This window comes from Anolis carolinensis, chromosome 2 (assembly GCF_035594765.1).
Source record: "Anolis carolinensis isolate JA03-04 chromosome 2, rAnoCar3.1.pri, whole genome shotgun sequence".
Taxonomy (NCBI): Eukaryota; Metazoa; Chordata; class Lepidosauria; order Squamata; family Dactyloidae; genus Anolis; species Anolis carolinensis.
In genome coordinates, this window is record NC_085842.1 from 177,536,817 (window position 1) to 177,560,944 (window position 24,128).

Consider the following 24,128-nt stretch of genomic DNA (forward strand, 5'->3'; position numbering starts at 1 on the left):
CTAGATCAGACATGGGCAAACTTCGGCCCCCCAGGTGTTTTGGACTACAACATTCACAATTCCTAACAGCCGGTAGGCTGTTAGGAATTGTGGGAGTTGTAGTCCAAAACACCTGGAGGGCTGAAGTTTGCCATGCCTGATCTAGACTATAATCACAATAATGCTGAACAATGCATTCTTACCTATTTTACCGTATCTTCAAGGGGATCAGTTGCTCGATCTAAGCCATACTCAAGTGTGTCTTGCATCCCTGGCTATTATATAATAAAAAAATAAAACATAAAAAGGCATTACATTTTATTTTTAACTTAACATGTTTAGAATATTGGATATTGCTAAATAGACAAATTCATTGGAATTTGCAAGGAAATTCATTTTGAAACAAAAAAACATGTAAACCATATCAATACATTATTGAAGGCTTTCACGGTCGGAATCACTGGGGTGTTATTAAGGTTTCCAGGCGGTATGGTCGTGTTCTAGCAGCATTTTCTCCTGATGCTTCACCTGAAGATGCCAGCTACAGAGGTAAGCAAAACGTCCAGAGAAAATGCTGCTAGAACATGGCCATACAGTCTGGAAACCACACAACACCCTATATCAATATAACTCATGATACTATAATTCTTTTATAGAATGAAGAACATGTGACCCCAGATGTTGATAGACGATAATTTGCATCATTGTTATGGATGATGTGAGCTGTAGTCCAGCAACATTTCAAAGGTCACAGGTTCTTAATCATTGGACTACTTTAAACAGGAAGAATTGCACTCATGTTGTGCTTTTTTCTCATACAAATAAGGAAATATCATAGGCAGGACAGCATATATTCTACAATACTGCACAAGAAAGAAATCACTAGCTTCAAAATTAAGCATCTGCATGATTTCATCTTTCATTTTTAAAACTCAGTTTTCCTACACATCCCAGAATTCTTGAACCAAAGCTTTTTATATTATTTCATTTTAATTTTAGTGCACAAATAACACAGTGATGACCAGGTGTGGCCTCAACACTCAAAAGGCAGAAGGACTCGCTTGGCACTTACTCTTTTTCTTGGTCTTAAAGCTCGATTTTTAAATTTTCTTTTATTGTAGGAACTGTATGGAATTTAAATAATGCTCCCACTCACACCATATCAAAACAATAGCAGGCACACAGTGGGAATGATTTAATGGTGGTTCATAGAGAAGCACACATCTGGGTCTCACTGATCCAGAAGAAAGACCATTACCGGCAGGCAAACCCCAAGTTCCGAACAAGATAGCCTCCGGAGGTTTGTTCTTAAGTTGAATTTGTATATAAGTTGAAACAGGTACATTTTTAAAGTGTAACTCCAGCCAAAAATGTATATTTTTTAAGGTTTGGACAACATAGGGAAGGGTTAATACTGCTAAGGCGTTTGGTTTGCTGTCTGTGTTCCCTTTCAGAAGATTTCATCTCACTTTCTGTCCCTGTGATAATTGGATTTTGAAAAAATTGATTTCTTGTGAAAACAAGGATTGGTGAGAAAGCTTCAGTTGAGACACCTTTTTTCCCACTATAACTCTTTCAGTAACAAATTTCTCTTCCGAGGGGTAGATTTCTCTTTCTTGCTATTTTCTCACCCCCATACTTGGAACCACCGGTGGCGCAATAGGTTAAATCCTTGTACCAGCAGGACTGCTGACCGAAAGGTTGACGGTTTGAATCCGGGGAGCGGGGTGAGCTCCCGTCTATCAGCTCCAGCTTCCCATGTGGTGATATGAGAGAAGCCTCCCACAGGATGGTAAAACATCAAACAACTGGGCATCTCCTGGGCAACGTCCTTGCAGATGGCCAATTCTCTCACACCAGAAGCAACTTGCAGTGTCTAAAAACCCATTCTTAAACTATGAATCATTTGTAAATCAGATGTTTGTTACTTGGGGACTGCCTGCATTTTCCTAAAGACCTTGGCTGAGAGCCCCTTCAAGTCATGGTCTAAGTCTTGCAAAACTGAAAAAAACTGGAATACGCAAAACTCCCCTTTTGATATATAGGTTAAGCATCCCTTTTTCCGAAATCTGAAATTGTCAGTGGATGAGATAGATAGTGACACCTTCGCTTTCTGCTGGTTCAATCTACAAAAACCTCATTACATACACAAAATTATTAAAATAATTGTGTAGAAAAAGCTATGTGTACAATACGAAACATAAACTGCCACTCTGGGGCCAGAGTGAAGAAGGGGGGCCAGGAAGACATCATTCCACCATGTCTCCTGTGTCAATATAATACTAATATTATGCTATAATAACAATATAAATTGTATATGTATATACATATAATATTGATAATATTATAATCTAATACAATATAATAATAATACACTATTATAATTGTATATTATATGTTACATGTAATATTACTAATATCACAGTATAGTGGTATAGTACAATATAATAATATATAATGTTTATATTGTGTTATGCTAATAATTTAATATATTATATGTACATATAGCTTGTAATGGCGTTCCATGCAGTCATGCCAGCCAAATGACCTTGGAGGTGTCTACGGACAATGCTGGCTCTTCGGCTAGGAAATGGAGATGAGCACCGACCCCCAGAGTCAGACACGACTGGACTTAACATCAGGGGAAACCTTTACCTTTATTATAGCTTGTAAGCCACCCTGAGTCTCCTTCGGGGCAAGAAGGGTGGGATATAAACATCACAAACAAATAAATAAATGTGTATTTAGACTTTGGTCCCATCTTTAGGTTTTCTTCTCGTGTATATGCAAATGTTCCAAAATCCAAAACATTTCTGGTCCCAAGTGTTTTAGATAAGGGATACTTAATCTGTTATTATATCTGCAAAAGCATTGTACTTCATTGCACCTGATACCTATGATGACAGAAATTTTTTTTCTGTGTTAAAAGTATATTTTAGCAATGTCTTAGCATTGGGGAGCCATAGCGTAGAGCGAAAGTGTTGCCCAGCGAAGGCAAGAATGACTTGATGTGGCAAACAGATTGGTACCAGCTATCGCATCTGCTTTGAACACAGCTGAGTTTTGATCAGCTATCTGATGTCCACTGAAGTTTGGTCATCAATAATTAAGCCTCAGCCGGTGCTATCTTAAAAGGGTGAAAAGAGGGGAATCAGTTCAAGAAAGAGAAAGATCCAACACGGCTCTGGCGTGATCAAAGGCGTTCCAGCAGGGAGGATGAACTGGGACCAAAGGGGTTCTTGTGGCACATAGGCCTTTTCCACAGATGGTGCTTTTTCGCCCCCAAGCTAAGCTCCAATTACAGCCTGACATTTGCCGGAGGCTTATACCTTCTCTGTCTGTTAACTGCTGGGCTCTCAGTTGGCTGCTTACACAGTGAGCGCAATTAAAAGTAGATCTTTGATTATGATTTGGGATTAGGGATCGTAGGTTCTTGCCATGCGTCAAAGCCATATGGCATGCTGTGATCAGTGTGGTGTTGCTCAGAAAACACCCCACTGGCAACTGCCAGAAGTGCCTCCAAAACAACAGAAGCTCAGTGCCGCCGCTTGCCCAGCTTGGAGTCTTTCTTCCAGCAAGGAAGGTTTACCAACAGCGCCCTTTAAGGGCGGCCCAAGGCATGGACTCTCAACATGGCAAAGTGGGGAGGCAGATTCCATAGATGCGTGAATCTTTGTATTTCTTTTGCCTGCTATTGCTGGGAGGAGGGTAGGATTACCATAGCAACTTTGCAGAAACATGAATCTCCAAGATCAAACGACAGTTGCCAAGTTCAAAGAACCAAGTTTCTCAGAAAGAGGTGGGTTCACAATTTTGCAGGAGCTTCCTGTGTTTCACTTCCATTGGTAGGAAGCAAGAGATATGTGCTTCTTCTTTATTAGAGAACCTCTTTTTCCTTAGTTATTAGTTATACAGTAGAGTCTCACTTATCCAACATTCGCTCATCCAACGTTCTGGATTATCCAACGCATTTTTATAGTCAAGATTTTCAATATATCATGATTTTTTGGTGCTAAATTCATAAATACAGTAATAACTATGTAGCATTACTGCATATTGAACTACCTTTTCTGTCAAATTTGTTGTATAACATGATATTTTGGTGCTTAATTTGTAAAATCATAACTTAATTTGATGTTTCTCCTTATTATCCAACATATTCGCGTATCCAATGTTCTGCCGGCCCGTTTATGTTGGATAAGTGAGACTCTACTGTAGTTTCCAATGCAGCTCATCTACTACCCTGTTTCCCCTAAAATAAGACATCCCCAAAAAATAACACCTAGCAGAGGTTTTGCTGAATTGCTAAATATAAGGCCTCCCCCAAAAGTAAGACCTAGCAAAGTTTTTGTTTGGAAGCATGCCCGGCGCCTGCCAAACAGAACACCAGAGCATGCAGGATCGGTTAATATACATACCAGTTGTACATGGAAATAATGGTAATAATATATTAAAAGATTATATTATTTATATTTATACAGTAGTAACAAGAAATTCTTGACAGGAGTCATAGTTTGTCTGGTTTGGTTATGTTGGTTTGTGATGACAACTACTGTACAGTATATAATAAATGTTCATTTTTTGTTCGACAATAAATGTGAATTCTTCTTCATGGAAAAATAAGACATCCCCTGAAAATAAGACCTAGCACATCTTTGGGAGCAAAAAATAATATAAGACACTGTCTTATTTTCGGGGAAACACGGTATGAACATTTCCAAGATTTGTTTGTTTGCTTGCATGTTGCAAGTCGCTTCTGGTTGTGAAAGAATCAGCTGTCTACAAAGACGGCTTTGCCCAGGGGACACCTGGATGTGTCACAATCCTGCAGGGAGGCTTCTCTCATGTCCCCCTGACATCCGTCGGGAAGTAGCAACTAGCAATGAAAGGACTACGGCATTGACATCTCCGGACCATCCCCTGTTTGGATATCAGCCAGCACGCCAACAACTTAAATCAAGAAATAGTTTTCTAAGATCTACAGAGATACTTGCAGGAACACCTCAGAAAGCAAGAGTCCAAAAGTGGCAATCTAAAACCCGGAACCTCAATCAGTGGCTGACGCCGAATGAGAGACTCCCTCCTGGGCACACAGAAGACTGAGTGATTTGAAAGGTACTGAACAGACTGTGCTCTGGCATCACGAGATGCAGAACCAACCTTAAGAAATGGGGCTACAAAGTGGAGTCTGCGACATGCGAGTGTAGAGAAGAGCAAACCACAGACAACCTTTACAATGCAGTCTGAGCCCTGCCACATGCACAATGGAGGACAGCAACACCAGAGGCACTCCAAGTGGCCAGCTACTGTGCAAAAGACATTTAGTAGTAATGCCAATGTTGGGCCCCATCTCGGATAACTGAACGGCTCGGATAGGGCGAGGTCTCGCCCCTTGGGAAGCGCCTCGGTATTGCTGCTGCTTAGGCAGGAACGATGGCGAGGCGCTTGCCTGGGCTGAGGTCTCGCCCAGAGATTTCCCTTGCGAGACCTCACCCCTTGGGAAACGCCTCGGCATTGCTGCTGCCTAGGCAGGAGCGATGGCGAGGTGCTTGCCTGGGCCGAAGTCTCATCGAGGGACGTCCCTCGTGATACCTCGTCCCTTGGGAAGCGCCTCGGCACCGCTACTGTCTAGGCAAGAGAGATGGCAAGGCACTTGCCTGGGCCGAGGTCTTGCCCAGAGATGTCTCTTGTGAGACCTCGCCCCTTGGGAAGCGCCTCGGCATTGCTTCTGCCTAGGCAAGAGCGATGGCGAGGTGCTTGCCTGGGCCGAATTCTCATCAAGGGATGTCCCTCGTGAGACCTCATCCCTTGGGAAGCGCCTCGGCACCACTGCTATCTAGGCAAGAGCGATGGCGAGGCGCTTGCTTGGGCCGAGGTCTTGCCCAGGGATGTCTCTTGTGAGACCTCGCCCCTTGGGAAGCGCCTCGGCATTGCTGCTGCTTAGGCAGGAACGATGGTGAGGCGCTTGCCTGGGCCAAGGTCTCGCCCAAGGACGTCCCTTGCAAAGACCTTACCCCTTGCTGCTAGGCAGCAGCCATCGCAAGGCACTTCCTCCTCCCTCTCCCTCTCCTTCTCCTGGATAATACAGAGCCTTGGTTAACTGGAGCTCGGTTAACCAGGGCTCTACTGTACATTCACTTTTTATTATTTCCTATTCATTTGCAAGGTATATACAAGATGCGCTGCAAAATAATGTCATAAATCAAACAATTAAATGCAGCTGAAGATAAAACTTAACTAAGAGGCAATTTCCATTCATCTTATTCCAGGTTAATGGGCTTAGATATGAAGTAACATTTCCTGGAAGTTCAAAGTACCCACCCACCGTGGAGGCTTCATGTAGCATCTCTGCATGGTTTACTCCTCTGGCTTTATTGACTTCAAGAGGCCTTATGGATGGAACAGTAATGTTGCAACAGGTTCAAAAGGAAAACCCAGTCCACCCCAATACACAACTGCCTGCCTATTGTGCCTCTGCATGAGCCAATGCTTTAATGTTGCTTTCATCCAACAATGAAACAATCCACACGGAAACATACATGAATGGGCTTCTCTAAAGGGAATTCTTATTCTCGCATATACAGTAGAGTCTCACTTATCCAAGCTAAACGGGCCAGCAGAAGCTTGGATAAGCGAATATCTTGGATAATAAGGAGGGATTTAGGAAAAGCCTATTAAACATCAAATTAGTTTATGATTTTACAAATTAAGCACCAAAACATCATGTTATACAACAAATTTGACATAAAAAGTAGTTCAATACGCAGTAATGTTATGTTGTAATTACTGTAATTATGAATTTAGCACCAAAATATCACGATATATTGAAAACATTGACTACAAAAATGGCTTGGATTATCCAGAGGCTTGGATAAGCGAGGCTTGGATAAGTGAGACTCTACTGTACCAACATTATTTTTTATGTAAGTTGAGAGTTTTCATATAACTCTGGTGTAGTGTTACAGTTACCATCGTGGTGCTTATGAACACTAGGTTGTCCCTTTGTCCTGCTGTCCATGGTTTTAACTTGAATATGTTTCAATGTTTTTTAACTGAATTTTTAATACTGTTTATATTTAATTCTGTTTTAATATCTGCATATTTGTATATTTTAAATTGTATGCTAATGCATTTATGTTAAGCTGCTTTGAATCTCCTATGGCAGAGATATTATTATTAATTATTATTGTATGACACAACAAACAAAATAGATATGCTGGATTTTGTATCACAAAATCACAAGTCGAACACTTCCCGTGTCTAGGACTGTGTGATGTATTTTCGGATGATGAGCACAGATCCCAGTAGGGTGGCCTTTTGCAGTTGGCAGATCGTAATTTTGTCAATGTCCATTGTTTCCAAATGCCGGCTGAGATCTTTTTGCACGGCACCCAATGTGCCGATCACCACCGGGACCACCTGCACTGGTTTCTGCCAGAGTCTATGAAGTTCAATCTTGAGATCCTGATAGCGGCTGAGTTTTTCTTGTTGTTTTTCGTCAATGCGACTGTCACCTGGGATGGCAACATCAATGATCCAAACCTTTTTTTTTCTCCACAGCTGTGATGTCTGGTGTGTTGTATTCCAGAATTATTATTATTATTATTATTATTATTATTATTATTATTATTATTTACAGGAATAAGGTATGTCCCTAATTTTAATGGAGACATATAGACAGAGTCTACGCATTCAGAATACCTTTGAGCAGAGTTTTCCAAACTGTGTGTGACAACACATTACTAAGGACAAAACTCTGAATCTATGTGAAATAAGCAATAAACCAATATATTTTTAATATATATAAATGAAAGGTTTTCATGAGATATACTGTGTCCCCATACATTTCGTTATTCAAATTTTCAAATCCCATGAACCTGTTTGCATTGTTGTCCAAAGCTTCTGTAGGGAACTTGCTTGTAAAGACTGCTATAGATTATAATTTTGAGATCCTCACATATGTGCATGTGTGCACATGCACACACATGCATACATGTGCAGACAGTTTCACAGGATGCCTGGTTTCTCATTTGTCACAGGATTGTTTCAGGGATAAATGTACAGTAGAGTTTCACTTATCCAAGCTAAACGGGCTGGCAAAAGCTTGGATAAGTGAATACCTTGGATAATAAAGAGGGATTAAGGAAAAGCCTATTAAACATCAAATTAGGTTATGATTTTACAAATTAAGCACCAAAACTTCATGTTATACAGCAAATTTGACAGAAAAAGTAGTTCAATACGCAGCAATGTTATGTTGTAATTACTGTATTTACGAATTTAGCACCAAAATATCATGATATATTGAAAACATTGACTACAAAAATGGCTTGGATTATCCAGAGGCTTGGATAAGCGAGGCTTGGATAAGTGAGACTCTACTGTATTTGTTTTGTCCATCTTTACTTTAAGGGGAGATATATAATAATACAGACCAGAGTAGAATCCTAATGCAGAACTTACCAAACATTTCATATTGGTGGCACAGTTTTTAGACATGCATCATAGAATCATAGAACCATAGAGTTGAAAGAGATCTCATGGGCCATCCAGTCCAACCCCTGCCGAGAAGCAGGAAAATCGCATTCAAAGCACCCCTGACAGATGGCTATCCAGCCTCTGCTTAAAAGCCTCCAAAGAAGGCATCATTTCGTGACACAATAATTCAAACTGGAAATAAACCAAACCTATATCAGAGACATGGAAACATACATAAACTGCAATAACGAAATGTATGGGGACACAATATATCTCATGAAAACTATTCATTTATATTTTTAAATATATATTGATTTATTGCTTATGTTTTCTATGATCTACAGAGATACTCTCATGAATACTTCAGCAAGCAAGAGTCCAAAAACAGCAGGCTAAAACCAGGAACCTCAAGCCATGGCTGATACTGAATGAGAGACTTCTCCCTGGGCACACAGAAGACTGGGGAACTTGGAAGGCGCTGAATAGACTGCAGTCTGGCACCACGAGATGCAGAGCCAACCTTAAGAAATGGGACTACAAAGTGGAGTCCACAACATGTGGCTTGCAAACATTCATCCAAGTGATATTCAGAGCAATGCTAAAGGTAACAAATAGCCATTGTGAATAACAGTATTACATGCATTGTCTTATTCCTGACTTACAGGGGTTCTGTGCACTAGCCAATAAGCGTTCTCTTGACAGTCCAGAGCATATCTGTCTTCTTTCTTTCGTTCTTTCCCAGTCCTGCAAAGCCAGGAAGACAGTGGTATTATCACAGATCAATAAAGAGACAGCTGTCTTAATGTGTCACAGCATAAAACATTAAAAGAAGGGAGAAAAAAGGGATTTAGCAGCACCTTTGAGAATAACTGGTTTATTTTAGCATGAACATTCATAGTGGGTGGAAATCTATGAAAGTTCACACTAGAAAAAAATCAGTGTTAGAGTCACTGCTAACCTCCTCCTTTTCCCCCTGCTCTTTTCATAGAATCAGAGTTAGAAGAGACCTAATGGGCCATCCAGTCCAAACCCCTGCCAAGAAGCAGGAAAATCACATTCAAAGCACCCCCGACAGATGGCCATCCAACCTCTGCTTAAAAGCCTCCAAAGAAGGAGCCTCCACCACACTCCAAGACAGAGAGTTCCACTGCTGAACAGCTCTCACAGTGAGGAAGTTCTTCCTAATATTCAGCTGGAATCTCCTTTTCTGTAGTTTGAAGCCGTTGTTCCGCATCCTAGTTTGCAGGGCAGCAAAAAACAAGCCTGCTGCCTCCTCCCTATGACTTCCCCTTACATATTTATACATGGCTATCATCTTGTTGCATCTTGTTTGTTTACTTGCGGCTATTTGAATATCATGGCCATTACATTAGAGTTCTCTGGCTTGTAAATTGGCCAAAACTATAGAAGGGAGGGCACTGCTTAAATCTTATTATGTCAGATGCTTGCTGCCATGCAAGAGATCATATTATGTCAAAACATGTTGTTCGGTACTTTACATTAGGGATGGTTACTCTGAATGTTTTAACTTTTGCGGATTTTTTTAAGATTTATTTTTAAAGTTGAGTTTATTTTATATTGAATATGTCATATTCTTCAACTCATCACTATGTAAACAGCAAGTGCTATCTTTGCCTATGTTCATTCCTGCTAAGCCGTTTCCAATGGGATCTGCAGGCACATTGGTTTTATAGCTCTTTGTAGAGCCCCCAATGGCTCAGCGGATTAAACCACTGAGCTTTTGAACTTGCTGACTGAAAGGTTGGTGGTTCAAATCCAGGTAGAGAGGTGAGTGCCTGCTGTTAGCCCCAGCTTCTGCCAACCTAGCAGCTTGAAAACATGCAAATGTGAGTAGATCAATAGGTACTACTCCGGTGGGAAGGTAACAGCACTTCAGGCAGTCATGCCGGCCACATGACCTTGGAGGTGTTTACGGACAACACCGGCTCTTTGGCTTAGAAGTGGAGATGAGCACCAACCCCCAGAGTCAGACAAGACTAGACTTCATGTCAGGGGAAAACCTTTACCTTTACCTACACATGAGGCAGTCAAATCGCAATTCCAGCCGAAGAGCCGCTTTCTCTTGAACCTCTTGCATAACGTTGCTCCTTTCCTGCTGCTCTCCCAGTGGATGACCATTGGAAGACATTTCTTTTATAAAAGGAAGGAATTACCAATTATTTGCATTTGTAAAAGAAACATTTCCTAGGTTGTTTCCCATCAGGAGAGAGGCAGGGAAAGAGCAATGTCATGAGATAAGTCAAAGGAAAATATGTTGTCGAAGGCTTTCATGGCCGGGATCACAGGGTTGTTGTATGTCTTTCGGGCTGTGTGGCCATGTTCCAGAAGCATTCTCTCCTGACGTTTCGCCCACATCTATGGCAGGCATCCTCAGGTAACCTCACAACCTCTGAGGATGCCTGCCATAGATGTGGGCGAAACGTCAGGAGAGAATGCTTCTGGAACATGGCCACACAGCCCGAAAGACATACAACAACCCCAAAGGAAAATAGCTATCATCCGGCTGTAATTAGGATTTGCCTGCCTCGTGTGAGAAATTCCTTAGGCAAGTATTTGCAATTTCAAATATTTTATCCATCCTACATTGCTTCAGGACCCCTTGCTGAGATATGAAAACAAATGTCACACACACACACACACACACACACACACAAAACCCCAATATTGTAGCCCTTACTTAAGCAAAAAATACTTCTTGTCTCACACACATAACTCTAATATTGCAGCACTTAGCCAAAAATAACTCTTGCTATTTACACAATAGTGTAGAGCAAGGGTTCTTAAACTGTGATAGTGAGGTCCTCCATGGTGCCATACTGCTTCCCCCCTCCTCCTCTTTCCTATTTCTGAGAAATGCAGGGAAATTAAAGTTTTGAGCTGCTGGAAACAACAGCAGCAGCAGCAACATCCTCCCAGGGCACAGACCCTTTCCCTTCTGCCTCCCTTGCTACTCTCCCTGCCTTGGGTTTCTGTTGTTGTTGTTGTTGTTGTTGTTGTTACTACAAAGGTTTTTCCTGCATGGCAGAAGGTGGTTGTACTGCATAGCCTTTGGGGTTTCTGCTATTATTATTACTATTATTATTATTACTACTATTACTACTACTACTACTATTACTACAAGGGCTGAGCGGCCATCTGTTGGGGGTGCTTTGATTGTGTTTTTCCTGTATGGCAGAAGGGGTTGGACTGGATGGCTTCTGGGGTTTCTGCGATTATTATTATTATTTTATTATGTTACAGCAAACAAGATAGAAATGCTGGATTTCGTATCACAAAATCACAAGTTGAACACTTCCCAAGTGTCTAGGACTGTGTGATGTATTTTCGGACGATGCGTGCAGATCCCAGTAGGGTGGCCTTTTGCAGTTGGCAGATCGTGATTTTTTCAATGTCTATTGTTTCCAAATGTCGGCTGAGATCTTTTGGCACGGCACCCAATGTGCCGATCACCACCGGGACCACCTGCACTGGTTTCTGCCAGAGTCTTTGAAGTTCTGAGGTCCTGATAGCAGCTGAGTTTTTCCTGTTGTTATTATTATTACAAAGGCTGAGTGGCCATCTGTTGGGGGTGCTTTGATTGTGCTTTTCCTGCATGGCAGAAGGAGGTTGGACCGGATCACCCCAGGGTCTTCCACTGAAATACTGTTAAGTTTATGTTGGTTAAAATTGCTCTTCATTTTAAATATTGTATTGTCCTTTCTTTCTTTTCCTTTTTTTTCGCACAATGTGAATTAGTTCACACAAACACTCTCCATCCATATGCTATTGCCCCAGCCCATGCCTGATGTAAATACATTATATATAATATAGCACATAAACATTTATTGGGGCTCCACTAGAAACATTTGCTTCAAAAAGGGCTCCGTGGCTGAAAAGGTTTGAGAACCCCTGGTACAGAGTACTGCTTATAGTAGTTCTGGCACCAACGCTCTGAAATAGCTAATACTATTTCCATATTGTAGGCTGGGAACAGTCTGCCTAAAGTGTATAGTGGTGGAAATGTGATCCTTCAGAAGTTTTGACTGAACACTGTCATCAGTTCCACTCAATATGGTGGGATAGTAAGCCATTTGGGAGGTGCGATTCAAGATTCAAAAGACTCAAACTTTTTCAAAAGTTGTTTTTGGCTGCAGTGAGATACAAAAGAGTCACACATTTCCTGACTCATACCCTTGGGCAATATATGAAGTAAGTTCCTTTTTTTAAAAAAAAATGTTGCGGAGTACCATTAAGAGAGTTCCCTGAATATGAATGTCAGAGTCAAGTCCCTCCTTATTGGATAAAAAGGAAGGGACATTGATAGATCATGAGATATATGCCTTTCCAGTAGTCTACATATAAACCAAAGCCTCCAGTGGCTCAGTGTGTTAAAGCGTTCCATGCAGTCATGCCGGCCACATGATCTTGGAGGTGTCTATGGACAACGCTGGCTCTTCGGCTTAGAAATGGAGATGAGCACCAACCCCCAGAGTCGGACAAGACTGGAATTAAAATCAGGGGAAACCTTTACCTTTACATATAAACCACCACTTGTATGATTACACTGGCCAACACACATTTGGATGCCTCAAGTGTTAGCCCTGTTTCTAGGTATATATCACCAGCTGATTCCAAAAATGGCACCAGTTTCCCCCTATCAGCTCTAGTTCTGGAGATACAGAACATCTGGTGTACACCAGTCATCATCTGCTCACCATAGAAAATCATAATAACCATATTTGAAGAAACTATGGCTGATGGGGTCTAGGCAATGCAGTTTTCTGAATCAGCACCCCAAATAAAACCAAGAACAGGCCTAGAAACTAAGATTTTTTTTGTTTCTGGTAGGACTTACATAAGTTAATTTAGTAACAGTTAAGTACAAGAATAATAATAGTAATAATAAATCTTTATTTATATCCCGCTTTTCTCCCTCACAGGACCCAAAGTGGTTTACAACATATTAAAATCATATTAAAAAAAACAGAATACATCAATAATATAAGCATAATAGGATAAACAGATGAAGAAAATCAACTACAGTATACATTCAATATAAGTTGACACATCGGAGTCAACGTTTGAAAGCCTTTAAAAAAAAAAGATGGATTGAAATTCCTTGTTATTTTGAACCTGGACACTACATATTGCTGACAGCCTCCCTCACACAAAGTAGGAATTGGAAACTCAAAAAGAGCATTAAAAGAATGTCTCACCTATACTGCTCTGTTGCCTGCATAATAACAAAGTCCCATTTGTGGTTGATTTTTTGGTTCAGCATGTTATAATGTTCCTAGAAGAAAATAATCAAGAGTAAAATTAAGACAGAAATAAAGGCAGCTTTCGATTTTGCTCTCAGATCAATGTGCCTACAGTGCTTGACTGTGCGTGTGGACTAAGCATAGAAGAGGATAGATTGTTAAGATTTCTCAAGATACAATATGAACCACTGCCACTGCAATACGTAGTGTGATGCATCCTGATATTTTTAACTGAGAAAGAAGAAAAAGCAACACGCACATTTGTGGCTTCATGTGCAAGGAGTTATACCTAATCTAACATATAGAGCTGTGGGTAACTTTGATAGTTTGCATCTGAGTCTCAGAAACAAGGGCAGTTGTCTTATTTGCTATTTTTACACTACACAGAGATAGCTGCTTGTAACAACTTGGACTGCCATGGAACCATGACATTTATACAATTCGCTCTCCACATTCACTGGGGTTATATGAACAGGACTCTTGTGAATGTGGGAAAATCACAGATAAAGAAAAGAACATCTCTCTAGGAATTTCTCGGTCCTCCAGCACAATGCCATGATCAATTTCCAACTGAAGTTGGCTTTAGAATCCCACCGGAGGACCTACTAATACCTAGAGATGTGTTCTGTCTAGGTCAGTAGTTTCCAACCTTTAGGCCTCCAGGTGTTTTGGACTTCAACTCCCAAAAATCCCAGCCAGCTTACCAGCTATTAGGACCTGTGGAAGATGAAGTCCAAAACACCTGGAGGCCCAAAGGTTGGGAACCACTGCTCTAGGTCCTCTATTAAGGCTTCTGATGGCAGTGGACCATAATGTTGCACTGGAGGACCTAGAGATTCCTAAAGAGATCATACTAAACAAATCCACAAAAGTCAGGCCCGCAAATGTGAAGGGCTGATTGTAGTTTCATAAGGAACTTAGAATTCTCTATGAGGTGGACAAATTACCTGTTCTTATTAGAGAAATGTATTATGTCAATTTTTCAACTGAGGACTGTTTTTGACATAAAAAGAACAGAAAAGAAAAAATGACATTTTGCGGGTTTGAATTTTTTTTGTTACAGTTCAAAGATAGAAGTGTATTTTTATTAGGTGTAGAAGTGAGCTATATTATTGCATTTATGTCATTGGCTTGGAGAGTAGGAAAGCATATTGGTAGGATTTGTGAGGTAGTTTGTAGCAGGTAGTTAGTAACTGGTTTTGTGCATTTAATGTTGGGTGTTTTTCTTTTTTCTTTGCTGTATTGTGTTTAAGGAATTTATGTAGATTATAGATTGTAATGTACACAAATGTTTCATATACAGTAGAGTCTCACTTATCCAACATAAACGGTGTTGGATAAGTGAGACTCTACTGTATACATATACAGTAGAGTCTCACTTATCCAAGCCTCGCTTATCCAAGCCTCTGGATTATCCAAGTCATTTTTGTAGTCAACGTTTTCAATATATCATGATATTTTGGTGCTAAATTCGTAAATACAATAATTACAACATAACATTACTGCATATTGAACTACTTTTTCTGTCAAATTTGTTGTATAACATGATGTTTTGGTGCTTAATTTGTAAAATCATAACCTAATTTAACGTTTAATAGGCTTTTCCTTAATCACTCCTTATTATCCAACATATTCGCTTATCCAAGCTTCTGCTAGCCCATTTAGCTCGGATAAGTGAGACTCTACTGTGTGTGTGTATATATATATATATATACACACACATACGTATATAGACACACATATACATACACGTATGCATACTTCTGTTAGGGAGCTCTAATGCACTTCCCTGAATTATAGGACTCCTGGAACATTTTGGGAAAGACTTTCAAGCCACTTGTAAATATAAAGATTCCAGTATATCCTAGGATTGGCCAATGGCTGCTAAAGTGATCTAAAACTGCTGAAAGTGGATAATATAAATACACTCCCATCCAACTATGGCTCTTCGGAAATAGGAACATATGGAGTAGCTCCTTTGCAATTCAAATTAAAACTAGAGTGGGTTCACTGCTCCCTGGAACATCAAAGATTCCTGTTCAAGATCTTATTTATTTGAGCAAGCCAGCAATGCTCAGCTCCCACACATCATATCTAACTTAAATAATTTAGCAAACTGAAATGAAGAGACAAGTCTTTTGGCACAATACATCTAGATTCTAACAGCATATAATGCTTAGCACACTGTAACAATAAAGATCCACTGTCTTGCACACCTACTAAAACCAAAAGATGGTTAAAGCATGTTTGTTGAAATAGAAACACAATGATAACGCTAGAATTGGTGTCACCCAGTGTGCTAAGTCATAGTCTCACCTCCTGTACCAAACCATGCCACAATATTGTAACTGAAATTCCAGAAAATGTGATAAAATCAACGACTATTAAAAAACCAGCAGCAATGAAAAAATGTGCTTGATGTGCATACAAATGAAACCGTTTGACAGGAAGTGTTATTGTAACTGTGTGGTAATGACAGCTCTGATGGGAACGCATGAGCATTAGTAGGCTCAAAACATACATTAGCATAGAATTTTTGCCTGGTAGGAATATTTTATACACAAATAATTTTGGTATAAACCATTCTAATGGTGTCACTCTCTGCAGTTTGTACCACTTCACTTCTCCCAGTGACACTTACACAACTAAATGCAGTATCTTCCTACCTTTTCATATTCTTCAAGAACTCCTTTTCTCTTGATATTTTTCTTGGCTAGGAAAATAGCTGCAGATGGAAGAAAGAAAAATAAAGACACAGTGTTTACACAACTTCAAAAAACAAAATCTGTGTTTAATGGGATGGCCCTTATTGCAGACCTGAATAAATAATCATGAATAGCTTCTTTTCCAGATAGAACTGTGCTCTGGGCACATTTAGATGGCTTCTTTAACGGACAGGCTTGACTCCAATGCATACGAAACTCATAGACACCTTATCTAGAACCATTTACTTCTCTAGCTTTTTCTGATGTGTTCCTGCAAGGTTTTCAACACAAAAAAGAGAATACTAACTGCAGTTATATTGGCAGTCAGTGGTGCATATGGAAGCGGTTTTTAAAAGACTGCCTGATCTGCCTGAATGTGAGTGTCTGTAGCTTGATCTCATATGCGGAAGTATGTCCAGCAAAGAAGGATCCTATACATCTTGCATCACAACAAGAATTTGTCACTCCCAGACAACTACTTTTTTAGTCTGGAGAGGAGGTCAGCTGCAGTGCTGTGGATTTTGAAGAGGCACAAATAAAGGACGAAAGGGAGAAACATGCCAAGGCAAAGGTGCATCAAGCAAACCGCCTTCCATTTGGAAATGTATGTCCGCACTGCAAATGACCATGTGGATCAAGAATAGGTCTCTACAGTCATTTGTAGACCCACCGCCAATACTCTACACTTGGAAGATAATCATACTTGGCCACAAGCAATAGCATATGATGATTAAAACCTCTTTGAATGAAATAGTTACTGTATATACCCATGTATAAACCAACACCATGTATAAGCCTAGGTTTGATGTTTTGATATTATTAAGGTACACTGACTCATGTGAGTAGTTTTTTCGTTGATTTTTTAAACTAAAATTTCTGGACTTGCAAATGACTGTACACAGTAAGCGTTAAAAGGATTTCGCCAAAATAAATTGTGTCCATAAAAATTCACAATTTAAACAAGAGATATTTAACTCAGCTACAGAATAACAAATGTCACACAGGTGATTTAACAGCAACATGAAAAAGAAAAGGCAGACTCATTTCAAAATACAGTCCATACCATGAAAAAATGTTTAGAGATTCGGTTTTGCACAGTTCTTTTATTATTACTGTTATTTTCCCTATTGTTGAAATGAATGATGCTTTGCATTTGTTAAGGCAATTTTGGGAAATCTTGTGTCTCAACAACATGGCCAAGTGTAGTGAGAATGGAAGCAGATATAGAAGATGTGAACTTCGTAGTTGCTTGAAAAAACTATTTGTTATTACTAAGGTGTAGGATTCCATGTTGAATCAGCTTCAAGAAGCTACTACAACATTGGTCACAAAGTGTGATTTTTAATGCTCTGAATTATCTCAATGTAGGAGGATCCCAACGTTGATCACAAGTGCAATTTTTATGCCCCGAATTATCTCCCAAGACTTTGGCACTCCAAACTAGAGGCAGAAGACTGCGTTTGATATTGGAGGGAATTTCTCTTCCTAAATATTAAGATCTGCTTGGAAGATTCTCAGCACTGTCTACCAGTGGCAGGAGGAGATCAGTTAGAGATGCAGAAAAAAACAAACAGCAGTATCTCAATCTCCCAATTCTGGGTTCTTAGAGGAACAACTAGCATTGACTTTGGTTTAGCTGTAGTGCCAAGATGAAGCTAATGCATCAAAGCTTTTGAAGACCAGCAACTATGGCTTACATTTGATGTATTGGCTTTTTCTTTTCGTTCTTTTCTCTTTTGTTGGTCTGCCTGAATTTATCCAGACTGGCCAATTGTGATGAGATATGGTGGTGTTTGTTACTACATTTAACCACTTTTCTTTCATCCTGATGTGTTTGCCTTGCATTGCCATCAACTGCTACACTTCTTTACTTCTTAATGGAATGCAGCACGTTTTTCTTTCCCAGTACATTTCGAATTACAGACCCATCTGTGTCTTTACTGTCTGGGTTCATTTGGGGTTTGGGCACTATCTGATGACTTGTTAATTTTTCAGGCTTTTTTAGTATGCTCACACTTCACTTCCTCTCCTTGCTTAGTACAGAAAACTTGTCACGCACCCCCAGAGAAAGCTATTTCTTTCATAAGATTCTTCCAGCACTTTTCGTCAACACAAGTCACCCACTCACACATCCACACTCCTTGTGTGAAATGAAACATTGGGGAAGACTGACAGCACCCTAAATTTTCCTTCAGTCCTCAAATTTCTAACATTGCAGTAACTTCAATTGAGCTTTAAGAAATATAGTTTAAGTATCAAAGAAAAAAGAGCTGGCACGGTTAGAAAGGGAATATAAATACAGGTCTTTTGATATAGAGTGGGAATGAAATATTATTGTTAACACCTAATATGTTGATACACATATTCAGATGCCATGATACATTTAACAAAAACTTGTTTATGGAATTCTACCATGTAATGTGGAGGATTTATCGCCTAGACATTTGGCTGAGGTGTGTCATTATGTGTGATTATGAATGGAAACAAGGGTGTGAATCCCTTCTCAGCCATAGAAACCCAGAGTGTGACGTTTGACAAGTCACACTCTCTCAGCCTCACTTGAAGGTTGGGTTGCTGACCTGAAGGCTGCCAGGTTTGAATCCAACCCGGGGAGAGCGTAGATGAGCTCCCTCTATCAGCTCCAGCTCCATGCGGGGAGATGAGAGAAGCCTCCCAAAAGGAAGGTAAAAACATCTGAGCATTCCCCAGGCAACGTCCTTGCAGACGGCCAATTCTCTCACACCAGAAGTGACTTGCAGTTTCTCAAGTCGCTCCTGACACACACAAAAAAAGCCTCACAGGAAAGCAAAGGAAAAGCACCGCTGAACAAATCTTGCCAAGAAAATCCCAAGATAGGGTTTCTTTAGAGACACCATAAGTCAGAAAAGACTTGAAGGCATACAACAACGATAACAGTTAGTAATAGTCTGTAATGTTAAGTGGTGGGGGGTAAATTCTGAAGTGCACAAATTTTGCAGTGACATCCCTAGGGAGAGTCCAAAAATGCAAGCAGTTGTATGCAAGCATCTGGCTCCACAATACCACTGGAAATGGTTATTTATTTATTTTGTGTCAAAAGCATTGTGTAATAAATAAGTTTAAAAGCGATAAAATAAAGGAAATGGTACTGTCCTAGGAAGGTCCATACCAGAGGAGTTCATTCTCCATTTCTGATTGAAATAGTAGCTTGAGTGAAGAGTGAAGATAAATGTACACTTGAGAAATGACTGCACATGGGAATACTATTAGGATTCTACTCTAAAGGAACATTTCCCAGGATGCATCTGTCATTTAGTTTCAACATGAGGATAAAGTCTCACCACTATGCGAGGACATGAGAGAAGCCTCCCACAAGGATGGTAAAACATCAAAACATCCGGGTGTCCCCTGGGCAATATCCTTGCAGACAGCCAATTCTCTCACTCCAGAAGCAACTCCGGTTGCTCCTGACACGAAAAAAAAAAAACTATTAGAACTTACCATAGTCTGTATCATCTGCTGCCCATTGTTGTGTTGGCCAAAAGTAGGGTGTCTGCAGAAAATAAAAATCACAAAAATTAAGAAACAAGTTATCAATATGTTAACAACCATGTTTTCTTCAACCATTCTAGAAACTGTCCTCATCCTGTATGGTGTTTTGCAAATGCATCCACTCAATCAAAACAATTTTTCTTCCTTGTCTCAGCTTCATGCTTTTTCACTTGCTTCTCCACACTACTGGAATTATCTCCCTGAACATCTGTAGACTGCTCCTTCTCATCTTGTTTTTAAACCTCAATTTAAACATTTCTTCTTATTATTATTATCATCCTACTTTTATCTCTAGATTGAGATGCAAAGCAGCTCACAGCATTAAAAAACGGTGCAATCTTGTTTATTTGCTTCTTAATTGCTCCTAAATACCTGAGTCCACATATAAATATCACGTGATGATTGTTTCTAGTTCTCTTTGCTCAATAGTAATATAATTACTTTGGACAGTATACTTTATTTCAAGGCCACACTCCCCCCTTTTGGGAGGTGAGAGGAAGAGGGAAAACTATTATGTGGTGGAAAAAAATTGCAGCTACGCCATAGTTGCAAAACCACTGGTTTGCCTGTGGGTGAGAGCTATGGGGCGTCCCTCAGCTGGTGACAGTGGGTACATGGGCAAGTGAGTCTTCACCCACTTGATCACCCACTAGCAAGAACTGCAGGGTTTCCCTCAGCCGGTGGCAGCTATGGAAAGCCCCATAGTTCTCATGCCTTCACCCACCATCGAGCCTGCCCCTTGAAGCTATGGGGTGTGACTATTATGTGAGGCTCTCAAAAATTCCAGTTTTATCACCTCAATAACTGGGGTGCAACAATTACACCATGGCAATTATTATACAATGAAATAGAGTATTATACAACTCCAAATTGTATATGTGTATATGTGTGTGTTTGTGTGTGTGTATATATTCACCATGTTATGTAAAATAAAGAAATCCATATGTTTTAGAGAACCGAATTAATTTTGTTTTTTGCTACCCTGTTTCCCCGAAAATAAGACATCCCCAAAAAATAAGACCAAGTAGAGGTTTTGCTGAATTGCTAAATATAAGGCCTCCCCCAAAAGTAAGACCTAGCAAAGTTTTTGTTTGGAAGCATGCCCAGCGCCTGCCAAACAAAACACCATAGCATGCAGGATTGGTAAATGTACATACCAGTTGTATATGGAAATAATGGTAGTAACAAGAAATTCTTGACAGGAGTCACAGTTTGTGTTTGTTTGTGATGACAACTACTGTACAGTATAGAATAAATGTTCATTTTTTTGTTCAACAATAAATGTGTATTCTTCTTCATGGAAAAATAAGACATCCCCTGAAAATAAGACCTAGCACATCTTTGGGAGGAAAAAAATAATATAAGACACTGTCTTATTTTCGGGGAAACATGGTACTGTATTAATGTAAAGGTGCTCCATGCAGTCATGCTGGCCACCTGACCTTGGAGGTGTCTACGGACAACGCCGGCTCTTCAGCTTAGAAATGGAGATGAGCACCAACCCCCAGAGTCGGACATGACTGGATTTAACGTCTGGGGAAACCTTTACGTTTTATTAATGTAAAAGCAACAACTAGCGCAACTCTCAAAAATCAGTAGGACGGGAAATAAACTTGAATAAAATGAAATGGATGAAAAATGAGCAGTGTGTCTATGGCCACATCATTATAAACGGAGATGAAATTGAGGAAGTGACTGAATATGTATATCTTAGTCGACAAGTACAGTCTAATAATTTAGCAAATGGCAAATGGGCAAGAAGATGCAAGATGGCTTGGATGGCTTTTAATCAAAACCGGACAGTGCTAACAGATGGTAAGCTGCCAATGAAGGTCAGAGCAGATATCTTCAACACTAGTCTTACCGGCAATGTTTTATGCATCTGAAACATGGGCAACAACCCAAAGTTAAAGTAAAGGTAAAGGTTTCCCCTAACGTTAAATCCAGTCATGTCTGACTCTGGGGGTTGGTGCTCATCTCCATTTCTAAGCCAAAGAGCCGGCATTGTCTGTAGACACCTCCAAGGTCATGTGGCCGGCATGACTGCATGGAGCGCCCTTCCCGCCAGACCGGTACCTATTGATCTACTCACATTGGCATGTTTTCGAACTGCTAGATTGGCAGGAGCTGGAGCTAACAGCGGCCACTCACGCCGCTCCCGGGGCTTGAACCTGGGACCTTTCGGTCTCCAGCTCAGTGCTTTAACGCACTTCGTCACCAGGGCGAACCCAGTTTTTCATTCTCTAACCCAAAGTTAGGGAATGAAAAACTGGCAGTGGTTCAGAGAGCAATGGAAAGAAGGATGTGTGGTGTGACAATCAGAGATAAAGTCAGCATTAAATAGTTGCGTCAAAGAAACAGGGTACGTGCCGTGGTCAATGAAATCTATGAGGCAAAAAGAAGATGGGCAGGGCATGTAGCACAAACAAAAGACAACTGATGGATATGTCAACTAACAAACTGGATACCAAGAGACCACAAGCGGTCTTTGGGCAGACCTCATAGTCAATGGGATGAACCAATGGTTAAGCTATTTGCTTGGAAATGGAAAAGAAAAGTGCTGGATCATATATTTTGACAAATGGTAGATTTGCGTGAAGTTCAAAGGAGTGGATCGATGACAAATCAGATAGAATAGGATTAATGTATTAAATGGAATTATATCTGTTTTTTTTTGTTTTGTTTTTAGCAAAGCCCTTGAGGAAGATCAACTCTCTTAGTGTCCAAAATGTATTGGGCTTTTAAAAAATAGAAGCAAGTGACCATCTATCAGTATGTCTCCAGATCAGCTTTAACTTTCACACTTGTTCATCAGTTCTCTAATTGTGACTGGACTGCAATCCCAACATCCCAGCGTTGTAGGCTAGGGCTTATAGGAACTAAAGTCCAACTTCTGAGGGACCATGTTTCCCCACCTCAAAATCCCATTGGTCTAAATCCCAATGTCTTAGTAGGCATATTATGCTTTGGGTCTCACCCACTCACCTGAAATCTGTAGAGGCTGCTGTCTGGTCTGAGAGTAAGATTCTTTGGGCTCTGAAGAGGATAGATGTATCCGTACTGGACAAACATGCACCCCAAGTTCAGGGCTTCTAAATAGAGAGTTAGCTACTTTCATTAGTATATACACAATAGAGCCAAACATTAAGAAACAACCACTGTTTGGAAGACTGTAGACATTGCAAACAGTGATCACCACCATACCACGAAAGCATATCAAAGAGTCAGCTGACTTTATGATCTTACCCACCTTCGTGGGTTGTTGTATGTTTTCCGGGCTGTATAGCCATGTTCTAGAAGTATTCTCTCCTGACATTTCACCCACATCTATGGCAGGCATCCTCAGAGGTTGTGAGGTTACCTCACAACCTCTGAGGATGCCTGCCATAGATGTGGGTGAAACGTCAGGAGAGAATACTTCTAGAACATGGCCATACAGCGTGGAAAACATACAACAACCCTGTGATCCCGGCCATGAAAGCCTTCGACAACACATTACCCACCTTCATTCGTAATCTTCAGGCGCTGCGCGATCCACTGTAATATATCAACACCTACAAGGCAAGGATAATAGTGTAAATCGTCAGAAACAAGATTTTTCACATTCTAACCTCAATGGCTTTCCAGCAGTAACTATACAGATACCTTGAGAATAGAACCAGCCCATCCAGCCATCTGCATTTCATGAAGTGGGATATTGTCGCTCATGCGATCATACATTTGCAAGTCATTTATTTGCAATAGGACTCTTCAGATACAGACATGTAACAGCCATGAGATAATAGGCTGCAAATGGAAAATTGACTTTTTGAGGGAGATTAAAATGACTAGAAAAGAGGACAGCTGCATGTAGTGCGTGCATGTGTCATCCTGATGACAGCTTTTGAAAGTTTTCATATTATTCCAAATGCTTACAAAACCTGTTTGACTTTTGAGAAGAACAGCAGAACAGCAATATATGACTTCCAAAGAATACTAGGTGCTGTAAGCTATATTTCAGAGGAAATTCCTTGCCAAAGAAAATCCTATGAAAATCATGGGGGTTGCCTTAAGTCGACAGGTGACCCAAAGGCACATACATACAACCTTATGAGAAAATCTCTGATCAGGAAAGATCCAAAGAACAGATAAATAGTGCACTGATAACCTCCCAAGGGGTAGAGTAGATGTGTAA

At 40.3% G+C, this 24,128-nt stretch overlaps 1 protein-coding gene across 2 annotated transcripts in view; it reads right to left on the minus strand.

Annotated features, from left to right (window-relative positions):
- Window positions 1–24,128, minus strand: part of rgs9 (regulator of G protein signaling 9) — a 127,564-nt gene that overhangs the window by 71,917 nt on the left and 31,519 nt on the right. For both annotated transcript variants that reach the window (XM_062971154.1, XM_062971155.1), the window contains exons 3-9: window positions 23,458–23,508; window positions 22,940–23,046; window positions 19,904–19,955; window positions 16,385–16,443; window positions 13,674–13,750; window positions 9,120–9,201; window positions 192–254 (exon numbers count right to left, since the gene is read on the minus strand). In XM_062971154.1, the coding sequence (XP_062827224.1) occupies window positions 192–254; window positions 9,120–9,201; window positions 13,674–13,750; window positions 16,385–16,443; window positions 19,904–19,955; window positions 22,940–23,046; window positions 23,458–23,508 (491 nt within the window). The remainder of the gene's footprint in view (window positions 1–191; window positions 255–9,119; window positions 9,202–13,673; window positions 13,751–16,384; window positions 16,444–19,903; window positions 19,956–22,939; window positions 23,047–23,457; window positions 23,509–24,128) is intronic.